Source organism: Salmo salar, chromosome ssa06, assembly GCF_905237065.1.
Source record: "Salmo salar chromosome ssa06, Ssal_v3.1, whole genome shotgun sequence".
NCBI lineage: Eukaryota > Metazoa > Chordata > Actinopteri > Salmoniformes > Salmonidae > Salmo > Salmo salar.
Genome location: NC_059447.1, coordinates 4,066,642 through 4,087,343, shown reverse-complemented (window position 1 = coordinate 4,087,343; position 20,702 = coordinate 4,066,642). Strand labels below are relative to the sequence as shown.

Here is a 20,702-nt window from a genome sequence, read left to right as displayed (position 1 = left end):
CAGTGTGTTAGTGTAGTAGAGTAAAGAGTAGTGGAATATGTTGATGTAACCAGTGTGTTAGTGCAGTAGAGTAAAGAGTAGTGGAATATGTTGATGTAACCAGTGTGTTAGTGCAGTAGAGTAAAGAGTAGTGGAATATGTTGATGTAACCAGTGTGTTAGTGTAGTAGAGTAAAGAGTAGTGGAATATGTTGATGTAACCAGTGTGTTAGTGTAGTAGAGTAAAGAGTAGTGGAATATGTTGATGTAACCAGTGTGTTAGTGCAGTAGAGTAAAGAGTAGTGGAATATGTTGATGTAACCAGTGTGTTAGTGTAGTAGAGTAAAGAGTAGTGGAATATGTTGATGTAACCAGTGTGTTAGTGCAGTAGAGTAAAGAGTAGTGGAATATGTTGATGTAACCAGTGTGTTAGTGCAGTAGAGTAAAGAGTAGTGGAATATGTTGATGTAACCAGTGTGTTAGTGTAGAGTAAAGAGTAGTGGAATATGTTGATGTAACCAGTGTGTTAGTGCAGTAGAGTAAAGAGTAGTGGAATATGTTGATGTAACCAGTGTGTTAGGGTAGAGTAAAGAGTAGTGGAATATGTTGATGTAACCAGTGTGTTAGGGTAGAGTAAAGAGTAGTGGAATATGTTGATGTAACCAGTGTGTTAGTGTAGAGTAAAGAGTAGTGGAATATGTTGATGTAACCAGTGTGTTAGTGCAGTAGAGTAAAGAGTAGTGGAATATGTTGATGTAACCAGTGTGTTAGTGTAGAGTTCAAGGCAGTCCTGTCAGTCTGAGTCTCACTATGATGGATAGAGGGGAAAAACAGCAAGCACACAGGATTTGATAAACTGCCCTGTGTGCAACCCAGGTCCCTCTCTTCCTCTCTTTCCCTTCTTCTCTCTCTATCTCTCTCTCTCTTTCTTTCTTTCTCTCTTTCCCTTCTCTCTCTATCTCTCTTTCTTTCTTTCTCGCTTTCCCTTCTTCTCTCTCTATCGCTCTCTCTTTCTTTCTTTCTTTCTTTCTCTCTCTATCTCTCTCTCTTTCTTTCTTTCTCTCTTTCCCTTCTCTCTCTATCTCTCTCTCTCTCTTCCTCTTTCCCTTCTTCTCTCTCTATCTCTCTCTTTCTCTCTCTCTCTCTCTCTCTCTCTCTCTCTCTTCCTCTCTTTCCCTTCTTCTCTCTCTATCTCTCTCTCTCTTTCTTTATTTCTCTCTCTCAGTCTCTCTCTCTCTCTTTCTCTCTCTTTCTGTCTCTCTCTCTCCCTCTCTCTTTCTCTGACTCAGCTACACAGGCACAAGGGCACACACAAACACACACACACACATCATTAATCACATGGTGGAAGTCTGTGCTTGTGTGTGTGTGTGTGTGTGCGTGCGCGTGTGCCTGCTTAAGTGTGTGTGTGATTGACGATGTGTGATTTAGGAAGGAAGAGTGTGTTTTTATTTCAGGTCCTAAATTAATTGTTGATGGGTGAATGTTTTTTTGTGTGTATTTACTGTAATTGAAGCTGCTTTTAACATTTTACTGCAGTGGACTAAATCAGGGTCACACAGAGTGATTCTGGGTAGTCTTAAACAAATCTACTTTGAAACAAAAGTATACACCTCAAACACATGGTTATGGACTTAAACAAAAGAAGACACCTCTACCATGTCAGATATAGAGTTGAAATGTATTCAATTTTGAGTTTCATCCCAATATTACACTTAATATATATTGAACAAAAATATAAATGCAACATGTAACAATTTCAACACTTTTACTGAGTTACCGTTCAAGAAAATTGGTAAATTGAAAAAATAAATGAGGCCCTAATCTATGAATTTCACATGACTCGGCAGGGGTACAGCCATGGGTGGGCCTGGGAGGGCATAGGCCCACCACTTGGTAGCCAGGCCCATCCACCGAGGAGCCAGGCCCAGCCAATCAGAATTAGTTTTCCCCACAACAGGGATTTATTACAGACAGAAATACTCCTCAGTTTCATCAGCGGTCCAGGTGGCTGGTCTCAGAACATCCCACAGGTGAATAAGCCGGATGTGGAGGTCCAGGGCTGGCGTGGTTACACATGGTCTGCAATTGTGAGACCGGTTGGATGTACTGGCAAATTCTCTAAAACGACATTGGAGGCGGTTTATGGTAGAGAAATGAACATAAAATTCTCTGGCAACAGCTCTCATGGACATCCCTGCAGTCAGCATGCCAACTGCACTTTCCCTCAAAACTTGAGACATCAATAGCATTGTGTTGCGTGACAAAACAGCACATTTTAGAGTGGCCTTTTATTGTCACCAGCACAAGGTGCACCTGTGTAATGATCATGCTGTTTAATAATCTTCATTATATGCCACACCTGTCAGGTGGATGGATTATCTTGACAATGGAGAAATGTTCACTAACAGGGATGTAAACAAATTTGTGCACAAAATTTGTGCGTATGGAAAAATGTAGGGATTTTTTATTTCAGCTCATGAAACATGGGACCAACATTTTACATGTTGTGTTTATATTTTTGTTCAGTATACATCACAGAAGACTGAAATATAACAAAACCATTTGACATACAACCACTGGATTGTCAGCGTTTGACTGCAGGAAAGATCTACAGGATGTCTGTTCATCTGTCCTGTCTGTTCATTTGTATTGATCTTATCCAATAGAAGGACTGTCTTATTTTACTGCAGAAATTACATCACAATATGATAAAAACACGGCCACCAAATCTGTCATCTGCCTCACACACACACACACACACACACACACACACACACACACACACAGACACACACACACACACACACACACACACACACACACACACACACACACACACACACACACACACACACACACACACACACACACACACACACCACGTAGATCACTTTAAATTGCAGTGCTTTCTCACAGAGTGGTAGCGTTAATCTACAGCAACGTGGCCCGTTGACACTGCCTGTACCATGGGAAAGGACGAGTGGGGACAGAGATGAACATTTAAACCAAGGTTTGACATGTATCATTAGTGCGTCAATCATGTATAAACTGCAGTCATCTGTTGTGCTGAATCATATTTAGGAACAGTATGTGACAATATTTATATCTGGTCCTTCTCTCTCCGTTTCCAAGGACATGTTGTCTTGACTACAGGTTATTTATCTTTATCTGGGTCAACAGACAAATTCTGGACGTCTTGGAAATCGTCACCAGTTAGCCTGGCTACATGTCTGGTTTCATGGTCACCAGTCCTACATGGTGGCCCTGCCAGTTGCCAGGCAACATGAAGTCAGTTTGGCTGAACTAGACTGGCAACCAGTTTGCTGTCTAGTCCTAACCCCGGTCTCTGGCCCTTGGTCAAGCCAGGATTTTTTTTTCTCTCATTGTTATGGCAAACCATGGCACTGTTTTTTACTTGACACATGTCCTGGTGTATGTTATTTGGAACTAAATGTTTGCTGTCTTCTTGACCAGGGCTCAGATGAGATGTTCATGTCGATGAGACTTCCCTTCCATGATGCACGCTGGCCCTGCCAGTTGCCAGACAACAGAACATCAGTTTGGCTGAGACACAACTAGACGGCAGCCACCAGTCTGCAAATTAGATTTCTGAAGAGAAAGTGTTGGGAGTGTTGTACTGTACTTCTATCGTTCGCAGCATGGCCATCCTTGCCTCCTAACCCCATTCCCTGGCCCCTGGTCAAGGATGCTGCATTGGGTCTTTGGCCCGTAGTCAAATCCACAGGATTACTCTGGGGGACTTCCAGTTCCAGTATCTCTGAGCTGCTCCAGTATGGTCATCACTATCTGGTCATGCTAAGGAGGATGGAAGTATGACTCTTTCTCTTCAAACATGTTATTTAACAGATAGCCCTAACCCTAGCCCTAACCCTAACCCTAACCCTAGCCAGAAGTTTATATGAGTGTAGAATTGTAGTTGGCGCTGGCTATACTAAGTCAAGGACAGGTTGTGATGTGTCTGTGATGTGATCTGATGTGATGTCATGTGTCTGTGATGTCATGTCACGTGTCTGTGATGTGTCTGTGATGTCATGTGTCTGTGATGTGTCTGTGATGTGGTCTGATGTGATGTCATGTGTCTGTGATGTGTCTGTGATGTGATATGTCTGTGATGTCATGTGTCTGTGATGTGTCTGTGATGTCATGTGTCTGTTATGTGTCTGTGGTGTGATCTGATGTGATGTCATGTGTCTGTGATGTGTCTGATGTGATCTGATGTGATGTCATGTGTCTGTGATGTCATGTCACATGTCTGTGATGTGTCTGTGATGTGTCTGTGATGTGATCTGATGTGATGTCATGTGTCTGTGATGTGTCTGTGATATGTCTGTGGTGTGATGTGATGTGATGTGTCTGTGATGTGATGTGTCTGTGGTGTCATGTGTCTCTGATGTGTCTGTGATGTCATGTGTCTGTGATGTGATCTGATGTGATGTCATGTGTCTGTGATGTCATGTGTCTCTGATGTGTCTGTGGTGTCATGTGTCTGTGATGTGTCTGTGATGTGTCTGTGATGTCATGTGTCTGTGATGTGTCTGTGATGTCATGTGTCTGTGATGTGTCGGTGGTGTCATGTGTCTGTGATATGTCTGTGGTGTGATCTGATGTGAAGTCATGTGTCTGTGATGTGTCGGTGGTGTCATGTGTCTGTGATATGTCTGTGGTGTGATCTGATGTGATGTCATGTGTCTGTGATGTGTCTGTGAGGTTTAAGATAGCTGTTGTTCAGCTTCCCCTATTGTGTGTGTGAAGGGGATTTTAAGTAAACCCCCACTGTGCTGTGTAGCCAGCAAGGCACTCCCTACCAATGTCTTGTCTGTCCTGTATCACCAAAGACTTTACTGTCCTGTATCACCAAAGACTTTACTGTCCTGTATCACCAGACTTTACTGTCCTTTATCACCAAAGACTTTACTGTCCTGTATCACCAGACTTTACTGTCCTGTATCACCAGACTTTACTGTCCTGTATCACCAGACTTTACTGTCCTGTATCACCAGACTTTACTGTCCTGTATCACCAGACTTTACTGTCCTGTATCACCAGACTTTACTGTCCTGTATCACCAGACTTTACTGTCCTGTATCACCAGACTTTACTGTCCTGTATCACCAGACTTTACAGTCCTGTATCACCAGACTTTACTGTCCTTTATCACCAGACTTTACTGTCCTGTATCACCAGACTTTACTGTCCTGTATCACCAGACTTTACTGTCCTGTATCACCAGACTTTACTGTCCTGTATCACCAGACTTTACTGTCCTGTATCACCAGACTTTACTGTCCTGTATCACCAGACTTTACTGTCCTGTATCACCAGACTTTACTGTCCTGTATCACCAGACTTTACTGTCCTGTATCACCAGACTGTACTGTCCTGTATCACCAGACTTTACTGTCCTTTATCACCAGACTTTACTGTCCTGTATCACCAGACTTTACTGTCCTGTATCACCAGACTTTACTGTCCTGTATCACCAGACTGTACTGTCCTGTATCACCAGACTTTACTGTCCTGTATCACCAGACTTTACTGTCCTGTATCACCAGACTTTACTGTCCTGTATCACCAGACTGTACTGTCCTGTATCACCAGACTTTACTGTCCTGTATCACCAGACTTTACTGTCCTGTATCACCAGACTTTACTGTCCTGTATCACCAAAGACTTTACTGTCCTGTATCACCAGACTTTACAGTCCTGTATCACCAGACTTTACTGTCCTTTCTCAGAGAGTTAGGCTAGATGACCGTTCAATAGTACCTCTCTCATTCTCTGATTCTCTCTGTCCCACGCTCTCTCTCCTTTTGTATTGTGTTGTGTTGTATTGTATAGTGTTGTATTGTATTGTGTTTAGTTGTGTTGTGTTGTGGACTCAACATAGAGCTGTGTACAAATTATAATCCTGTTATTACCTAATTAATAGTCCAGACTGACTGGATCACAGAGAGAGAGACAGGAAGTGCTCTCAGGGCAGGATTCTCAGAACAAGGATAACACACAGAGACACACACACATCCACAGACAAACAGGATCATGTGTGCAGACAGACAGATGGATGGACAGACACACACACACACACACAAACACAGACGCACCCCGGATCACATCACTACTCTAGTTTATAAGTAATATCAATGGAACTAATGTCTCAAGAGATTAAATGTTTGTGTCCAAATGGAGTGAGAAGGACTTTAGTTGGATAAAACGTCAGTCCCCCACCTGGCTTTATTGTTAGTCAGCCAAACATCAAACCGAAACTTAGAGTTGTCTGGACCAGGGACATGTTGTGTTTATTGAACTCTATGCAACAAAAGGCTCACAATTGGACAGACAGCAGACGGTTAATGCAAAAATAAGAGCCATATAAAGTAAAACGTTTCCAACCCTATCAGGCCTCAGAGTGTCTCTGGACCAGGCCTATGTCGGGCGGCTACTGTAAAAGCAACCGAAGGTCCCTACAGAAGCTTTTCTCCTAACATCTAGGCTACAGCTGTCCATACATATGCCAACACATTCTTTAAACAAACTTTCAGACTGACCAACCGACGATAAAAATATGTAATAATAATTTCTGAGTAGCCAACAAGAAAATGAACTTTATTGCTTTTTGGTTTTGCTGGCTCCCGTTTCATTCCGTAAGAGAAGAGAGGGCCATAAAGAAAGATGTTTTAATCTATTGAAGTCGGTGACGTTTTAGAACGTTGGAACGACTGCGCGCGGTATTAGAGGGCTGCAGGCAGATGATCATGTGGCTCGAGCGAAAGGAAGACCCCTGCGCGCGGAGCGGCTGAGAGCGGGCTTTGGTGGACTCCCGAAGGGGGGATGAAATAGAATTCAACGTTGCCTGGCGACCGACCGACCGACCGTCGACTGAACTATTGGAGTCAAAATGCCAACGTTTTCTGTCATGTACAAAGGAGCAGTTATCATTAGCAGGTAAATTCCCGTGAAGAGAGGAAGAGGGAGCGGAGCAGGTGGTTGTGAAAGAATGATGATGTGCTTTACAAAGCCGCTTTTTACCTTTTTGAACATTTGCCCACGGTTTTTTTTTATATAGGAATACTAGGCTATTATTGAAACAGTTGATGACCAGAATGTAATTTGTTTCGGCTGGTTTAGGCTGTCAATTTATTGAAAACTGATTTTAAAGTGCGCCTTTGAATCATGCGTTTCAAAGCTGCTGTCAGTTACTCGTGAGCATGTTGACATGTTCAAATGATTGTAAATCTCCACCGCAGATGCCCGATAGATAACCAATTCTGTTTTGATAGTGCAATTCACTGTAGAAAATATTCATTTTTTTTGTTATGAACACAATATATAATGTAGTCAAAACGAATGTATTAGAAAAAAACATTTTTTTTTTGCAGGTTTGATCAATTCCAATAATGTTTGGAGTTGTGTTGCGCGGCTAAATTGTTGTTGATAAAGAACAAATGTAATACTAGTGTATTTTACCCATTCTGTAGTCTATCTTTAGTGTATTTTACCCATTCTGTAGTGTATCTTTAGTGTATTTTACCCAGTGTGTAGTCTATTTTACCCAGTGTGTAGCCTATCTTTAGTGTATTTTACCCAATGTGTAGTCTATTTTACCCAGTGTGTAGTCTATCTTTAGTGTATTTTACCCAGTGTGTAGTCTATCTTTAGTGTATTTTACCCAGTGTAGTCTATTTTACCCAGTGTGTAGTCTATCTTTAGTGTATTTTACCCAGTGTGTAGCCTATCTTTAGTGTATTTTACCCAGTGTGTAGTCTATCTTTAGTGTATTTTACCCAGTGTGTAGTCTATCTTTAGTGTATTTTACCCAGTGTGTAGCCTATCTTTAGTGTATTTTACCCAGTGTGTAGTCTATCTTTAGTGTATTTTACCCAGTGTGTAGCCTATCTTTAGTGTATTTTACCCAGTGTGTAGTCTATCTTTAGTGTATTTTACCCAGTGTGTAGTATATTTTACCCAGTGTGTAGTCTATCTTTAGTCTATTTTACCCAGTGTGTAGTCTATCTTTAGTGTATTTTACCCAGTGTGTAGCCTATCTTTAGTGTATTTTCATAACGAGGATACAATAAACTACACTGTAATTTGAGTGTAGCCTACACAGCTCATGTGGTCAGTCACGCACCCCTCTCCATGTGGGCAATGATGCAGGGAGATGGAATAGGGTTGGCTAGTTGTGAAGACCACATACATACACAGCACCAATCTCTCCCTGACAGCTTGCTATAACACCATAGCATGTATTGAAGTATTATTACACTACATTGCAGCCTATTATGGATGCATTTGGGAAGTTAATGCCAAAACCCAGTATTATTGTATTATTTTGACCCTCTGTTAGACATTTGCTATGTAACAACGGTTAGTCCAATCTGACCTGAAACAGAACCAAAAAGGAACTCAGGATTTTAGTCTTAACTACCCCAAATCTCCAAATGAAAACGTTGAAAGGAGAATTAGTGGGGAATTTGGCAAGGCTGTTCAACGTGTTTACTTTGCAGTCCTGGTGCCAATATGAGCTGATTTCACAGAGAGAATAGACAAAATAGAAAATATAGCCAGAATAGAGAGGGATTGGTGGCAATAATACAACAAATGGTTTCCTAAATGGTGTGTTTGGACTCTCTGTCCAATGATGGGCTACAGCTACAGTAGTTGATACTGGACTGAGTCTGAAGCCATGGGTTCTGGCTAAAGATATTGGCTAGCGATATTGTGTGGTTTTATTACTATGCGTCAAGGTTTCACAAGGAAATATGAAATCACTTTTGTTGTGACATACAGCAGATCCAAAACATGTGGGAAGAACCATTCAACCATAAGAATAACACTCCTGTTGTGGACGTCAGAGAAGTAGAGGATCTGTCCATGTCTTCTGCTGTGTGATTAGTGTACCGTGTTCCCCTCGTCTCTCAGATGATTATCAGACAGCTTTCTAGTCAATGGACAAAGACAAATCTGCTTTGTTTCTGTGTTGATTTGGGTTGTCATTTGGTGGCTACAGATAGTGTTTGGTTTATCAGTTGGGTCACAACGGTGTAACAAGGGTTAACAATTTGGTTCATAGTAGACCAGGGCTCTCCAACCCTGTTTCTGGAGAGCTACTGTCCTGAAACCTACAGGAGGGTGGCTTTCCAGGAACAGGGTTGGAGTTAAAACCAACAGGAGGTTAGCTCTCCAGGAACAGGGTTGGAGAGAATCTGTAGTAGACCAACAATGTTTGGGAACCACAGGGATTCCCCTCCTTCTCTGAATACCATAGAAATAGAATGATGGATCAGTGTCTAGTATATTTGTATCTATGCTGTATGCTAATTACCAGATGGTTCAGTGTCTTGTATCTTTGTATCTACAGTTGAAGTCAGAAGTTTACATACACCGTAGCCAAATACATTTAAACTCAGTTTTTCACAATTCCTGACATTTAATCCTAGTAAAAATTACCTGTCTTAGGTCAGTTAGGATCACCACTTTATTTTAAGAATGTGAAATGTCAGAATAATATTAGAGAGAATGATTTATTTCAGCCTTTATTTCTTTCATCACATTCCCAGTGGGTCAGAAGTTTACATACACTCAATTAGTATTTGGTAGCATTGCCTTTAAATTATTAAACTTGGGTCAAACGTTTCGGGTAGCCTTCCACAAGTTTCCCACAATAAGTTGGGTGAATTTTGGCCCATTCCTCCTGACAGAGCGGGTGTAACTGAATCAGGTTTGTAGGCCTCCTTGCTCGCACATGCTTTTTCAGTTCTGCCCACACATTTTCTATGGGATTGAGGTCAGGGCTTTGTGATGGCCACTCCAATACCTTGACTTTGTTGTCCTTAAGCCATTTTGCAACAACTTTGGAATTATGCTTGGGGTCATTGTCCATTTGTAAGACCCCATTTGCGACCAAGCTTTAACTTCCTGACTGATGTCTTGAGATGTTGCTTCAATATATCCACATCATTTTCCTGCCTCATGATGCCATCTATTTTGTGAAGTGCACCAGTCCCTCCTGCAGCAAAGTACCCCCACAACATGATGCTGCCACCTCCGTGCTTCATGGTTGGGATGGTGTTGTTCGGCTTGCAAGCCTCCCCCTTTTTCCTCCAAACATAACGATGGTCATTATGACCAAACAGTTCTATTTTTGTTTCATCAGACCAGAGGACATTTCTCCAAAAAGTACGATCTTTGTCCCCATGTGCAGTTGCAAACCGTAGTCTTGCTTTTTAATGGCGGTTTTGGAGCAGTGGCTTCTTCCTTGCTGAGCAGCCTTTCCAGGTTATGTCGATACAGGACTCGTTTTACTGTGGATATAGATACTTTTGTACCTGTTTCTTCCAGCATCTTCACAAGGTCCTTTGCTGTTGTTCTGGGATTGATTTGAACTTTTCACACCAAAGTACATTCATCTCTAGGAGACAGAACGCGTCTCCTTCCTGAGCGGTATGACGGCTGCGTGGTCCCATGGTGTTTATACTTGCGTACTATTGTTTGTGCAGATGAACGTGGTACCTTCAGGTGTTTGGAAATTGCTCCCAAGGATGAACCAGACTTGTGGATGTCTACAATTTCTTTTCTGAGGTCTAGGCTGATTTCTTTTGATTTTCCCATGATGTCAAGCAAAGAAGCACTGAGTTTGAAGGTAGGCCTAGAAATACATCCACAGGTACACCTCCAATTGAATCTTCTAAAGCCATGACATAATTTTCTGGAATTTTCCAAGCTGTTTAAAGACACAGTCAACTTAGTGTATGTAAACCTCTGACCCACTGGAATTGTGATACAATGAATTATAAGTGAAATAATCTGTCTGTAAACAATTGTTGGAAAAATGACTTGTGTCATGCACAAAGTAGATGTCCTAACCGACTTGCCAAAACTATAGTTTGTTAACAAGAAATTTATGGAGTGGTTGAAAAACGAGTTTTAATGACTCCAACCTAAGTGTATGTAAACTTCCGACTTCAACTATATGTTGTATGCTTAATGCCACATGGTTCAGTGTCTAGTATCATTGTATCTATGCTGTATGCTTAATGCCACATGGTTCAGTGTCTAGTATCATTGTATCTATGCTGTATGTGTCACAAAATGTGCCGTGTTGAATTGACCAAACTGCAGCGGGTATGTGGATACTCATAGTTTTTTTATAAAAAAAAGTAAAGCATCCACAGTGAAAAAACAATAAATGGTACTCACAACAGCAACAGTTTTGCATGCTATACAAACGCAGTGCAAAAACAACTACCCACAAACACAAAGACAAACACACCCTATTATATAGGACTCCCAATCAAAGGCAACTCAACACACCTGCCTTCAATTGGGAGTCCCATCCCAATTAACTCTACATAGAAAACGAAACCTAGAACCTATACCCACAACTAACTAACTAAACATAGAAATACATAAACACAGAGCAGTGCCCAAAACCCCCCGAATACATAAATAAAACGACCTACTACCTACACCACCACCCCAAACCATATAAAAAAAATACCCTCTGCCACATCCTGACCAAACTCCAACAACAAAATACCCTTAACTGGTCAGGACGTGACAGTATGCTTACTGCCACATGGTTCAGTGTCTAGTATCATTGTATCTATGCTGTATGCTTACTGCCACATGGTTCAGTGTCTAGTATCATTGTATCTATGCTGTATGCTTACTGCCACATGGTTCAGTGTCTAGTATATTTGTATCTATGCTGTATGCTTACTGCCACATGGTTCAGTGTCTAGTATCTTTGTATCTATGCTGTATGCTTACTGCCACATGGTTCAGTGTCTAGTATCTTTGTATGTATGCTGTATTCTTAGTGCCACATGGTTCAGTGTTTGTGTCACTCCTCTCCACTCAAATATGTTTATCAGAAATGTCTAGTCAGTGGACAAAGATGGCTGCTTTGTTTCTCTATTGACTTGGGTTGTCATTTGGTGGAGGTGGTAGTGGGTTGATGTTCTGTTAAACTTTTAAACCCACAGCTCTAAGACTCTAAGAATCAATGCTTTGGTTCTAGAAGAGCAGAGCAGACTGAATGTTCCAGCCTCCAGGTGCTGAAGTGGTGCTCTTTATCTTCATAAAGGTCCTCTATTAGGCCTGAATAGATAATACAATCTGTAGTAGGCCTATAGTAGAGAATTGTGATGAGGTTTATCTTCATCAGGTAAAGGTCCTCTATTAGGCCTGAATAGATAATACAATCTGCAGTAGGCCTATAGTAGAGAATTGTGATGAGGTTTATCTTCATCAGGTAAAGGTCCTCTATTAGGCCTGAATAGATAATACAATCTGCAGTAGGCCTATAGTAGAGAATTGTGATGAGGTTTATCTTCATCAGGTAAAGGTCCTCTATTAGGCCTGAATAGATAATACAATCTGCAGTAGGCCTATAGTAGAGAATTGTGATGAGGTTTATCTTCATCAGGTAAAGGTCCTCTATTAGACCTGCATACTACCAGAAGTACTCTACCATTCATCAACACAAAACTACAGTTTTTTTCTTCTTCTCAATGCTCTCCTAAAGAACACATACCTCCTTATGACTTCCTTCTTTCCAAACATTCACTTTCTATCCCTAAAGCCAACGTTTGGTCTACCCACGTTCACCAACGACTTCAATACTCAACCCTCTAATAACAGTGGCTTGCTTGGTTCATTTGTACAACCTCTCATTGTCTTAGTGACAGGAGTCTTTTGTCCTCTGTGACGTGTCCATGGAGCCGCTCACGCTGAAATATTGATATTCCCCACTGCCCCGGGGGGCTGAATCAGAAGGCTAGATCCCATACCCCGAGAGATTGTGCAGATTGTCATTGCTTACCAGTACCTCCATGGTTCACACAGCAGCTCTATACCAGCTCTACCGAAACATACAATAACACCATATAAGACCTCAAGAACACTACAAGAACACCACAATGAGAAATATTGTACTGTGTTAGGGCCTATCATTCATAGTTTGTGTATGAATATACTCAATGGAAATAGGTTAAATACTTAGTTTTTTTCTTTGATACTTTTGGAATGATATACTGTAGATACAGTCAGGTCAATCATTATTGATCACCCTTGATAAAAATATACAGTAATGACTGTATAAAATAAATAATTCAAATACTGAGGTATATTGTATGCTCAAATATTCTTATAAATAAAGTAGTCAAAAGTTTAATATTTGGTCCCATGTTCCTAGCATTCAATGATTGCATCAAGCTTGTGACTACAAACTTGTTGGATGCATTTGCAGTTCATTTTGGTTGTATTTCAGATAATTTCTTCCCAATAGAAATGAATAGTAAATAAGGTATTGTGTCATTTTGGAGTCACTTTTATTGGTAAAAAGAATATAATGTTTCTAACCACTTCTAAGTGAATGTGGATGCTACCATGATTTACGGATTATTCTGAATGAATCGTGAATAATGATCATTGAGAAAGTTACAGAGTAGAGAACAAAAGGCCAATAGAGAAACACAGGTGAATTTGTGTCTAAATTTTGCCTGTGTTTATCTCTATTCTGTTTATTTCTAAACCTAAAAAAACCTCTAATCCTTACCGAAGATAAGTATACCCATGAATCAAATCAAATTATATTTGTCACATACAACAGGTGTAGACCTTACCATGAAATGCTTACTTAACCAACAGAGCAGTTCAAGAAATAGAGGTAAGAAAATATTTACTAAAGAAACTAAAGTAAAGAATATGATGCAGCTACCACCACCATGAAGAGTGCTACTCATTGATGTGTTGTGTTGGTTTTGCCCCAAAAATAACGCTTTGTATTCAGGAAAAAAAGTTAACTTATTTGCCATATTTTTTGCAGTACTTTTTTTGTGCCTTATTGCAGACATGATGCATGTTTGTAATATTTGAATTAGTATTGTGGAGTAACTACAATGTTGTTGATCCGGCAACTGAGTTAGGAAGGACGCCTGCATCTTTGTAGTGACTGGGTGTATTGATACACCATCCAAAGTGTAGTGAATAACTTCACCGTGCTCAAAGGGATATTCAATGTCTGTTTTGTTTTATGTTTACCCATCTACTAATAATGTAGGTGCCCTTTGCGAGGCTTTGGAAAACCTCCCTGATGTTTGTGGTTGAATCTGTGCTCGAAATTCACTGCTCAACTGAGGGACCTTATAGATAATTGTATGTGTGGGGTACAGAGATTTACCAGTCATTCAAATGTAATTATTGTACACTGACTGAGTCCATGCAAATTATTATGTGACTTGTTAAGCAAATGTTTACTCCTGAGCTTATTTAGGCTTGGTATAACAAAGTGTTTATTGGGTTATTGACTCAAGACATTTCATCTTTTCATTTTTAATGAATTTATAAACATTTCTAAAAACATAATTCCACTTTGACATTATGGGGTTTTGTGTGTAGATCAGTGACACAAAATCTCTATTTAATCCATGTTCTGATTGGCCAGTGAGGGGCCAAGCATCGACACACCTACAACTTATTTACTCATCAAAGCTCAGACCTTTCGCGCCACGTCCTGGTCTTGCACTCATAATTCCCGCTATGAAAATAGCAAAAATATATCTGACACCCCCCGGACCTATAGCGCTACAGCCAGTGGTAATATTTAAAAAAAACCTGCACCAGCCTAATGATGCTCTAGTGGCCTGGGGGTGTTCTGGAATCTGTGAAACCAGGAAATGTGTGTACTGTATAATGGAGATTTCTATTGGTTACTGCTCTGGGGTATGGTCAGTTAGTTTGTTTCTTTGTTATCAAACCTTGGATAATCAATGTAAAGCTGATGTTGGTGATTCACTTTGTTTCATTTTCTCTTCCCCTTCTCCGTTCTCTTTTTCCTCCTCTCCTCTCCTCTCCTCTCCTCTCCTCTCCTCTCCTCTCCTCTCCTCTCCTCTCCTCTCCTCTCCTCTCCTCTCCTCTCCTCTCCTCTCCTCTCCTCTCCTCTCCTCTCCTCTCCTCTCCTCTCCTCTCCTCTAGGACACTAATGGGTCCGTATGGGGTAGATCGTGCCGTTCATGAAATAGAATTTACTGACTGTGAGAATGGACTGGGTAAGTCTGTAACACATTCTATTATAGAACACACTCACAACACACTCACAACCTAACAAATTCTATCCCACAACACACTCACAACCTAACAAATTCTATCCCACAACACACTCACAACCTAACAAATTCTATCCCACAACACACTCCGCTAGCTACAGCACTGACCAGTGGTGTAGTGGTGCTTGGAGAAGTGGGTATACTCACATTTTGACGAAAATTTCCCAAACGGGCCATTCTATTTACTGACTGTGAGAAGGGACTGGAAAAGTCTAGAACACATTCTATTTACTGACTGTGAGAAGGGACTGGAAAAGTCTAGAACACATTCTATTTACTGACTGTGAGAAGGGACTGGAAAAGTCTAGAACACATTCTATTTACTGACTGTGAGAAGAGACTGGAAAAGTCTAGAACACATTCTATTTACTGACTGTGAGAAGGGTCTGGAAAAGTCTAGAACACATTCTATTTACTGACTGTGAGAAGGGACTGGAAAAGTCTAGAACACATTCTATTTACTGACTGTGAGAAGGGTCTGGAAAAGTCTAGAACACATTCTATTTACTGACTGTGAGAAGGGACTGGAAAAGTCTAGAACACATTCTATTTACTGACTGTGAGAAGGGACTGGAAAAGTCTAGAACACATTCTATTTACTGACTGTGAGAAGGGACTGGAAAAGTCTAGAACACATTCTATTTACTGACTGTGAGAAGGGACTGGAAAAGTCTAGAACACATTCTATTTACTGACTGTGAGAAGAGACTGGAAAAGTCTAGAACACATTCTATTTACTGACTGTGAGAAGGGACTGGAAAAGTCTAGAACACATTCTATTTACTGACTGTGAGAAGGGACTGGAAAAGTCTAGAACACATTCTATTTACTGACTGTGAGAAGGGACTGGAAAAGTCTAGAACACATTCTATTTACTGACTGTGAGAAGGGACTGGAAAAGTCTAGAACACATTCTATTTACTGACTGTGAGAAGGGACTGGAAAAGTCTAGAACACATTCTATTTACTGACTGTGAGAAGGGACTGGAAAAGTCTAGAACACATTCTATTTACTGACTGTGAGAAGGGACTGGAAAAGTCTAGAACACATTCTATTTACTGACTGTGAGAAGGGACTGGAAAAGTCTAGAACACATTCTATTTACTGACTGTGAGAAGGGACTGGAAAAGTCTAGAACACATTCTATTTACTGACTGTGAGAAGGGACTGGAAAAGTCTAGAACACATTCTATTTACTGACTGTGAGAAGGGACTGGAAAAGTCTAGAACACATTCTATTTACTGACTGTGAGAAGGGACTGGAAAAGTCTAGAACACATTCTATTTACTGACTGTGAGAAGGGACTGGAAAAGTCTAGAACACATTCTATTTACTGACTGTGAGAAGGGACTGGAAAAGTCTAGAACACATTCTATTTACTGACTGTGAGAAGGGACTGGAAAAGTCTAGAACACATTCTATTTACTGACTGTGAGAAGGGACTGGAAAAGTCTAGAACACATTCTATTTACTGACTGTGAGAAGGGACTGGAAAAGTCTAGAACACATTCTATTTACTGACTGTGAGAAGGGACTGGAAAAGTCTAGAACACATTCTATTTACTGACTGTGAGAAGGGACTGGAAAAGTCTAGAACACATTCTATTTACTGACTGTGAGAAGGGACTGGAAAAGTCTAGAACACATTCTATTTACTGACTGTGAGAAGGGTCTGGAAAAGTCTAGAACACATTCTATTTACTGACTGTGAGAAGGGACTGGAAAAGTCTAGAACACATTCTATTTACTGACTGTGAGAAGGGACTGGAAAAGTCTAGAACACATTCTATTTACTGACTGTGAGAAGGGACTGGAAAAGTCTAGAACACATTCTATTTACTGACTGTGAGAAGGGACCTTCTAAGTGCCTTCCCCATTCTGTTCTACAACACACTAGTTAAGTACAGTCTAGAGCTGACATCATCATGGAACAGTAGAACCACAGAATTAGAATGAACAACGTTGCTTTAACAGGACATGTATGTTCTAATCATTCTAATTATATCAGTGCAGCATATACATGCAGAGTGAACACATGTTCCTTCCATGTTCTGTTAGTCTGCTGGATAGTGATGAACACATGTTCCTTCCATGCTCTATGAGTACTGGATCTATACTGTAGGTTAACCTGTCACAGGTCTATGTGTACTGGATCTATACTGTAGGTTAACCTGTCACAGGTCTATGTGTACTGGATCTATACTGTAGGTTAACCTGTCACAGATCTATGTGTACTGGATCTATACTGTAGGTTAACCTGTCACAGATCTATGTGTACTGGATCTATACTGTAGGTTAACCTGTCTATGTAGATCAAGTGGCAGGAAAACTAGGCTAAGAGCAGAGGACAGTGCAGGGTTTGGTACATGTCCATAGACAGACTGAAACAGACAGACTGTAGATAACAGTTAACAGTGTTTTGGAGCTAGTGTGTGTGTGTGTGTGTGTGTGTGTGTGTGTGTGTGTGTGTGTGTGTGTGTGTGTGTGTGTGTGTGTGTGTGCGTGTGCGCGTGCACGTGTGTATGTGTAGTAGAGAAGTGAGACATGTGGTGTGGCTTTAACCGCTGAGCTCTGTCCTGCCAGGATAATGACAAGAAGAACAGTTGTTTACTACAGTCGTCCTCAGTTCACTCCCTGGGACAGCACAAGGCTACTGACACATTACACACATTACACACACATTACACACATAACTAGAGGTCGACCGATTAATCGGAATGGCCGATTAATTAGGGCCGATTTCAAGTTTTTATAACAATCGGAAATCGGTATTTTTGGCCACCGATTTGGCCGATTATTTATTTATTTATTTTTATTTATTTTTAGACCTTTATTTAACTAGGCAAGTCAGTTAAGAACACATTCTTATTTCCAATAACGGCCTAGGAACGGTGGGTTAACTGCCTTGTTCAGGGGCAGAACGACAGATTTTTACCTGGTCAGCTCAGGGATTCAATCTTGCAACCTTACGGTTAACTAGTCCAACACTCTAACCACCTGCTTTACATTGCACTCCACGAGGAGCCTGCCTGTTACGCGAATGCAGTAAGAAGCCAAGGTAAGTTGCTAGCTAGCATTAAACTTATCTTATAAAAAACAATCAATCATAATCACTAGTTAACTACACATGGTTGATGATATTACTAGTTTATCTAGCCTGTCCTGCGTTGCATATAATCGCTTAGGTACACGTTGCTCCAACCATAAACATCAATGCCTTTCTTAAAATCAATACACAGAAGTATATATTTTTAAACCTGCATATTTAGCTAAAAGAAATCCAGGTTAGCAGGCAATATTAACTAGGTGAAATTGTGTCATTTTGCGTTCATTGCACGTAGTCAGGGTATATGCAACAGTTTGGGCCGCCTGGCTCATTGCGAACTAATTTGCCTGAATTTTACGTAATTATGACATAACACTGAAGGTTGTGCAATGTAACATGAATAACGTTTTGTTTTCGAGATGATAGTTTCTGGATTCGACCATATTAATGGCCTAAGGCTCGTGTTTCTGTGTGTTATGTTATAATTAAGCCTATGATTTGATAGAGCAGTCTGACTGAGCGGTGGTAGGCAGCAGCAGGCTCGTAAGCATTCATTCAAAATAGCACTTTCGTGCGTTTTGCCAGGAGCCCTTCGCAATGCATTGCGCTGTTTATGACTTCAAGCCTGTCAACTCCCAAGATGAGGCTGGTGTAACCCATGTGAAATGGCTAGCTAGTTAGCGGGAGCGCCCTAATAGCGTTTCAAACGTCACTCGCTCTGAGACTTGGAGTAGTTGTTCCCCTTGCTCTACATGGGTAACGCTGCTTCGAGGGTGGCTGTTGTCGATGTGTTCCTGGTTCGAGCCCAGGTAGGAGCGAGGAGAGGGACGGAAGCTATATTGCTACATTGGCAATACTAAAGTGCCTATAAGAACCTCCAATAGTCAAAGGTATATGAAATATAAATCGTATAGAGAGAAATAGTCCTATAATAACTACAACCTAAAACATCTTACCTGGGAATATTGAAGACTCATGTTAAAAGGAACCACCAGCTTTCAAATGTTCTCATGTTCTGAGCAAGGAACTTAAACGTTAGCTTTCTTACATGGCACATATTGCACTTTTACTTTCTTCTCCAACACTTTGTTTTTGCATTATTTAATCCAAATTGAACATGCTTGAACATCCAAATTGAGTGTTCACTAAAATAAGTGTTCATTCTGTATTGTTGTAATTGTCATTATTACAAATAAATAAATAATAAATAAAAAAATCGTCCGACTAATCGGTATCGGCATCGGCGTTGAAAAATCATAATCGGCCGACCTCTACACATAACACACATTCACGTAGGCACACACGCACACACACACACACACACACACACACACACACACACACACACACACACACACACACACAGACAGACAGACAGACAGACAGACAGACAGACAGACAGACAGACAGACAGACAGACAGACAGACAGACAGACAGACAGACAGACAGACAGACAGACAGACAGACAGACAGACAGACAGACAGACAGACAGACAGACAGACAGACAGACAGACGTATGCACACACGCACACGCACACGCACACGCACACACACACGCACACACACACACAATCACATATGCACATACATACACACACACACATTCACATATGCAAACACACACACACACACACACACATTCACGTATTTACACACACACACACATGCACACGCACACACAAGGTATTCTAAAAGTCCTCCCACTAAGACATCATGGTCATGGTGAATAGGGAATGGTAAATAAGATAGTTGTCCCTACACAGCAAGACATAACACCCTGGTTGATGTACAGACACATGTTGTAAATCATATCCCGACTGTCCTGGACTTGGTATGCAGACACACAGTTGTACAAAATGGAGTCGGCACCACCAAGCCTTAGAAGTCCTGCCTTCTGTGTCCATTCGTCTGTAGTGGACGCTCTTATCCAGAACGACCCACAAGTAAAGTACATTTAGAGTTCACCTCCTCTTCCTCTCTTTAGAGTTGACCTCCTCTTCCTCTCTGTAGAGTTCACCTCCTCTTCCTCTCTTTAGAGTTGACCTCCTCTTCCTCTCTGTAGAGTTCACCTCCTCTTCCTCTCTGTAGAGTTCACCTCCTCTTCCTCTCTGTAGAGTTCACCTCCTCTTCCTCTCTGTAGAGTTCACCTCCTCTTCCTCTCTGTAGAGTTCACCTCCTCTCCCTCTCTGTAGAGTTCACCTCCTCTTCCTCTCTTTAGAGTTCACCTCCTCTTCCTCTCTTTAAAGTTCGCCTCCTCTTCCTCTCTTTAGAGTTCGCCTCCTCTTCCTCTCTGTAGAGTTTACCTCCTCTTCCTCTCTGTAGAGTTCACCTCCTCGTCCTCTCTGTAGAGTTCACCTCCTCTTCCTCTCTGTAGAGTTCACCTCCTCTTCCTCTCTGTAGAGTTCACCTTCTCTTCCTCTCTTTAGAGTTCACCTCCTCTTCCTCTCTTTAGAGTTCACCTCCTCTCCCTCTCTGTAGAGTTCACCTCCTCTTCCTCTCTTTAGAGTTCACCTCCTCTTCCTCTCTTTAGAGTTCACTTCGTC

At 41.1% G+C, this 20,702-nt stretch overlaps 1 protein-coding gene across 6 annotated transcripts in view; it reads left to right on the top strand.

The window, feature by feature from the left end:
* The window catches only part of LOC106606366 (syntaxin-binding protein 4), a 170,822-nt gene that overhangs the window by 55,202 nt on the left and 94,918 nt on the right, over positions 1 to 20,702 (top strand). For 5 of the 6 annotated variants that reach the window (XM_045719569.1, XM_045719567.1, XM_045719565.1 and 2 more), the window contains one exon: positions 14,979 to 15,052. In XM_045719569.1, the coding sequence (XP_045575525.1) occupies positions 14,979 to 15,052 (74 nt within the window). Of the gene's footprint in view, positions 1 to 6,762; positions 6,945 to 14,978; positions 15,053 to 20,702 lie in introns of those variants that run through there. The other variant, XM_045719568.1, reaches the window with a different exon arrangement.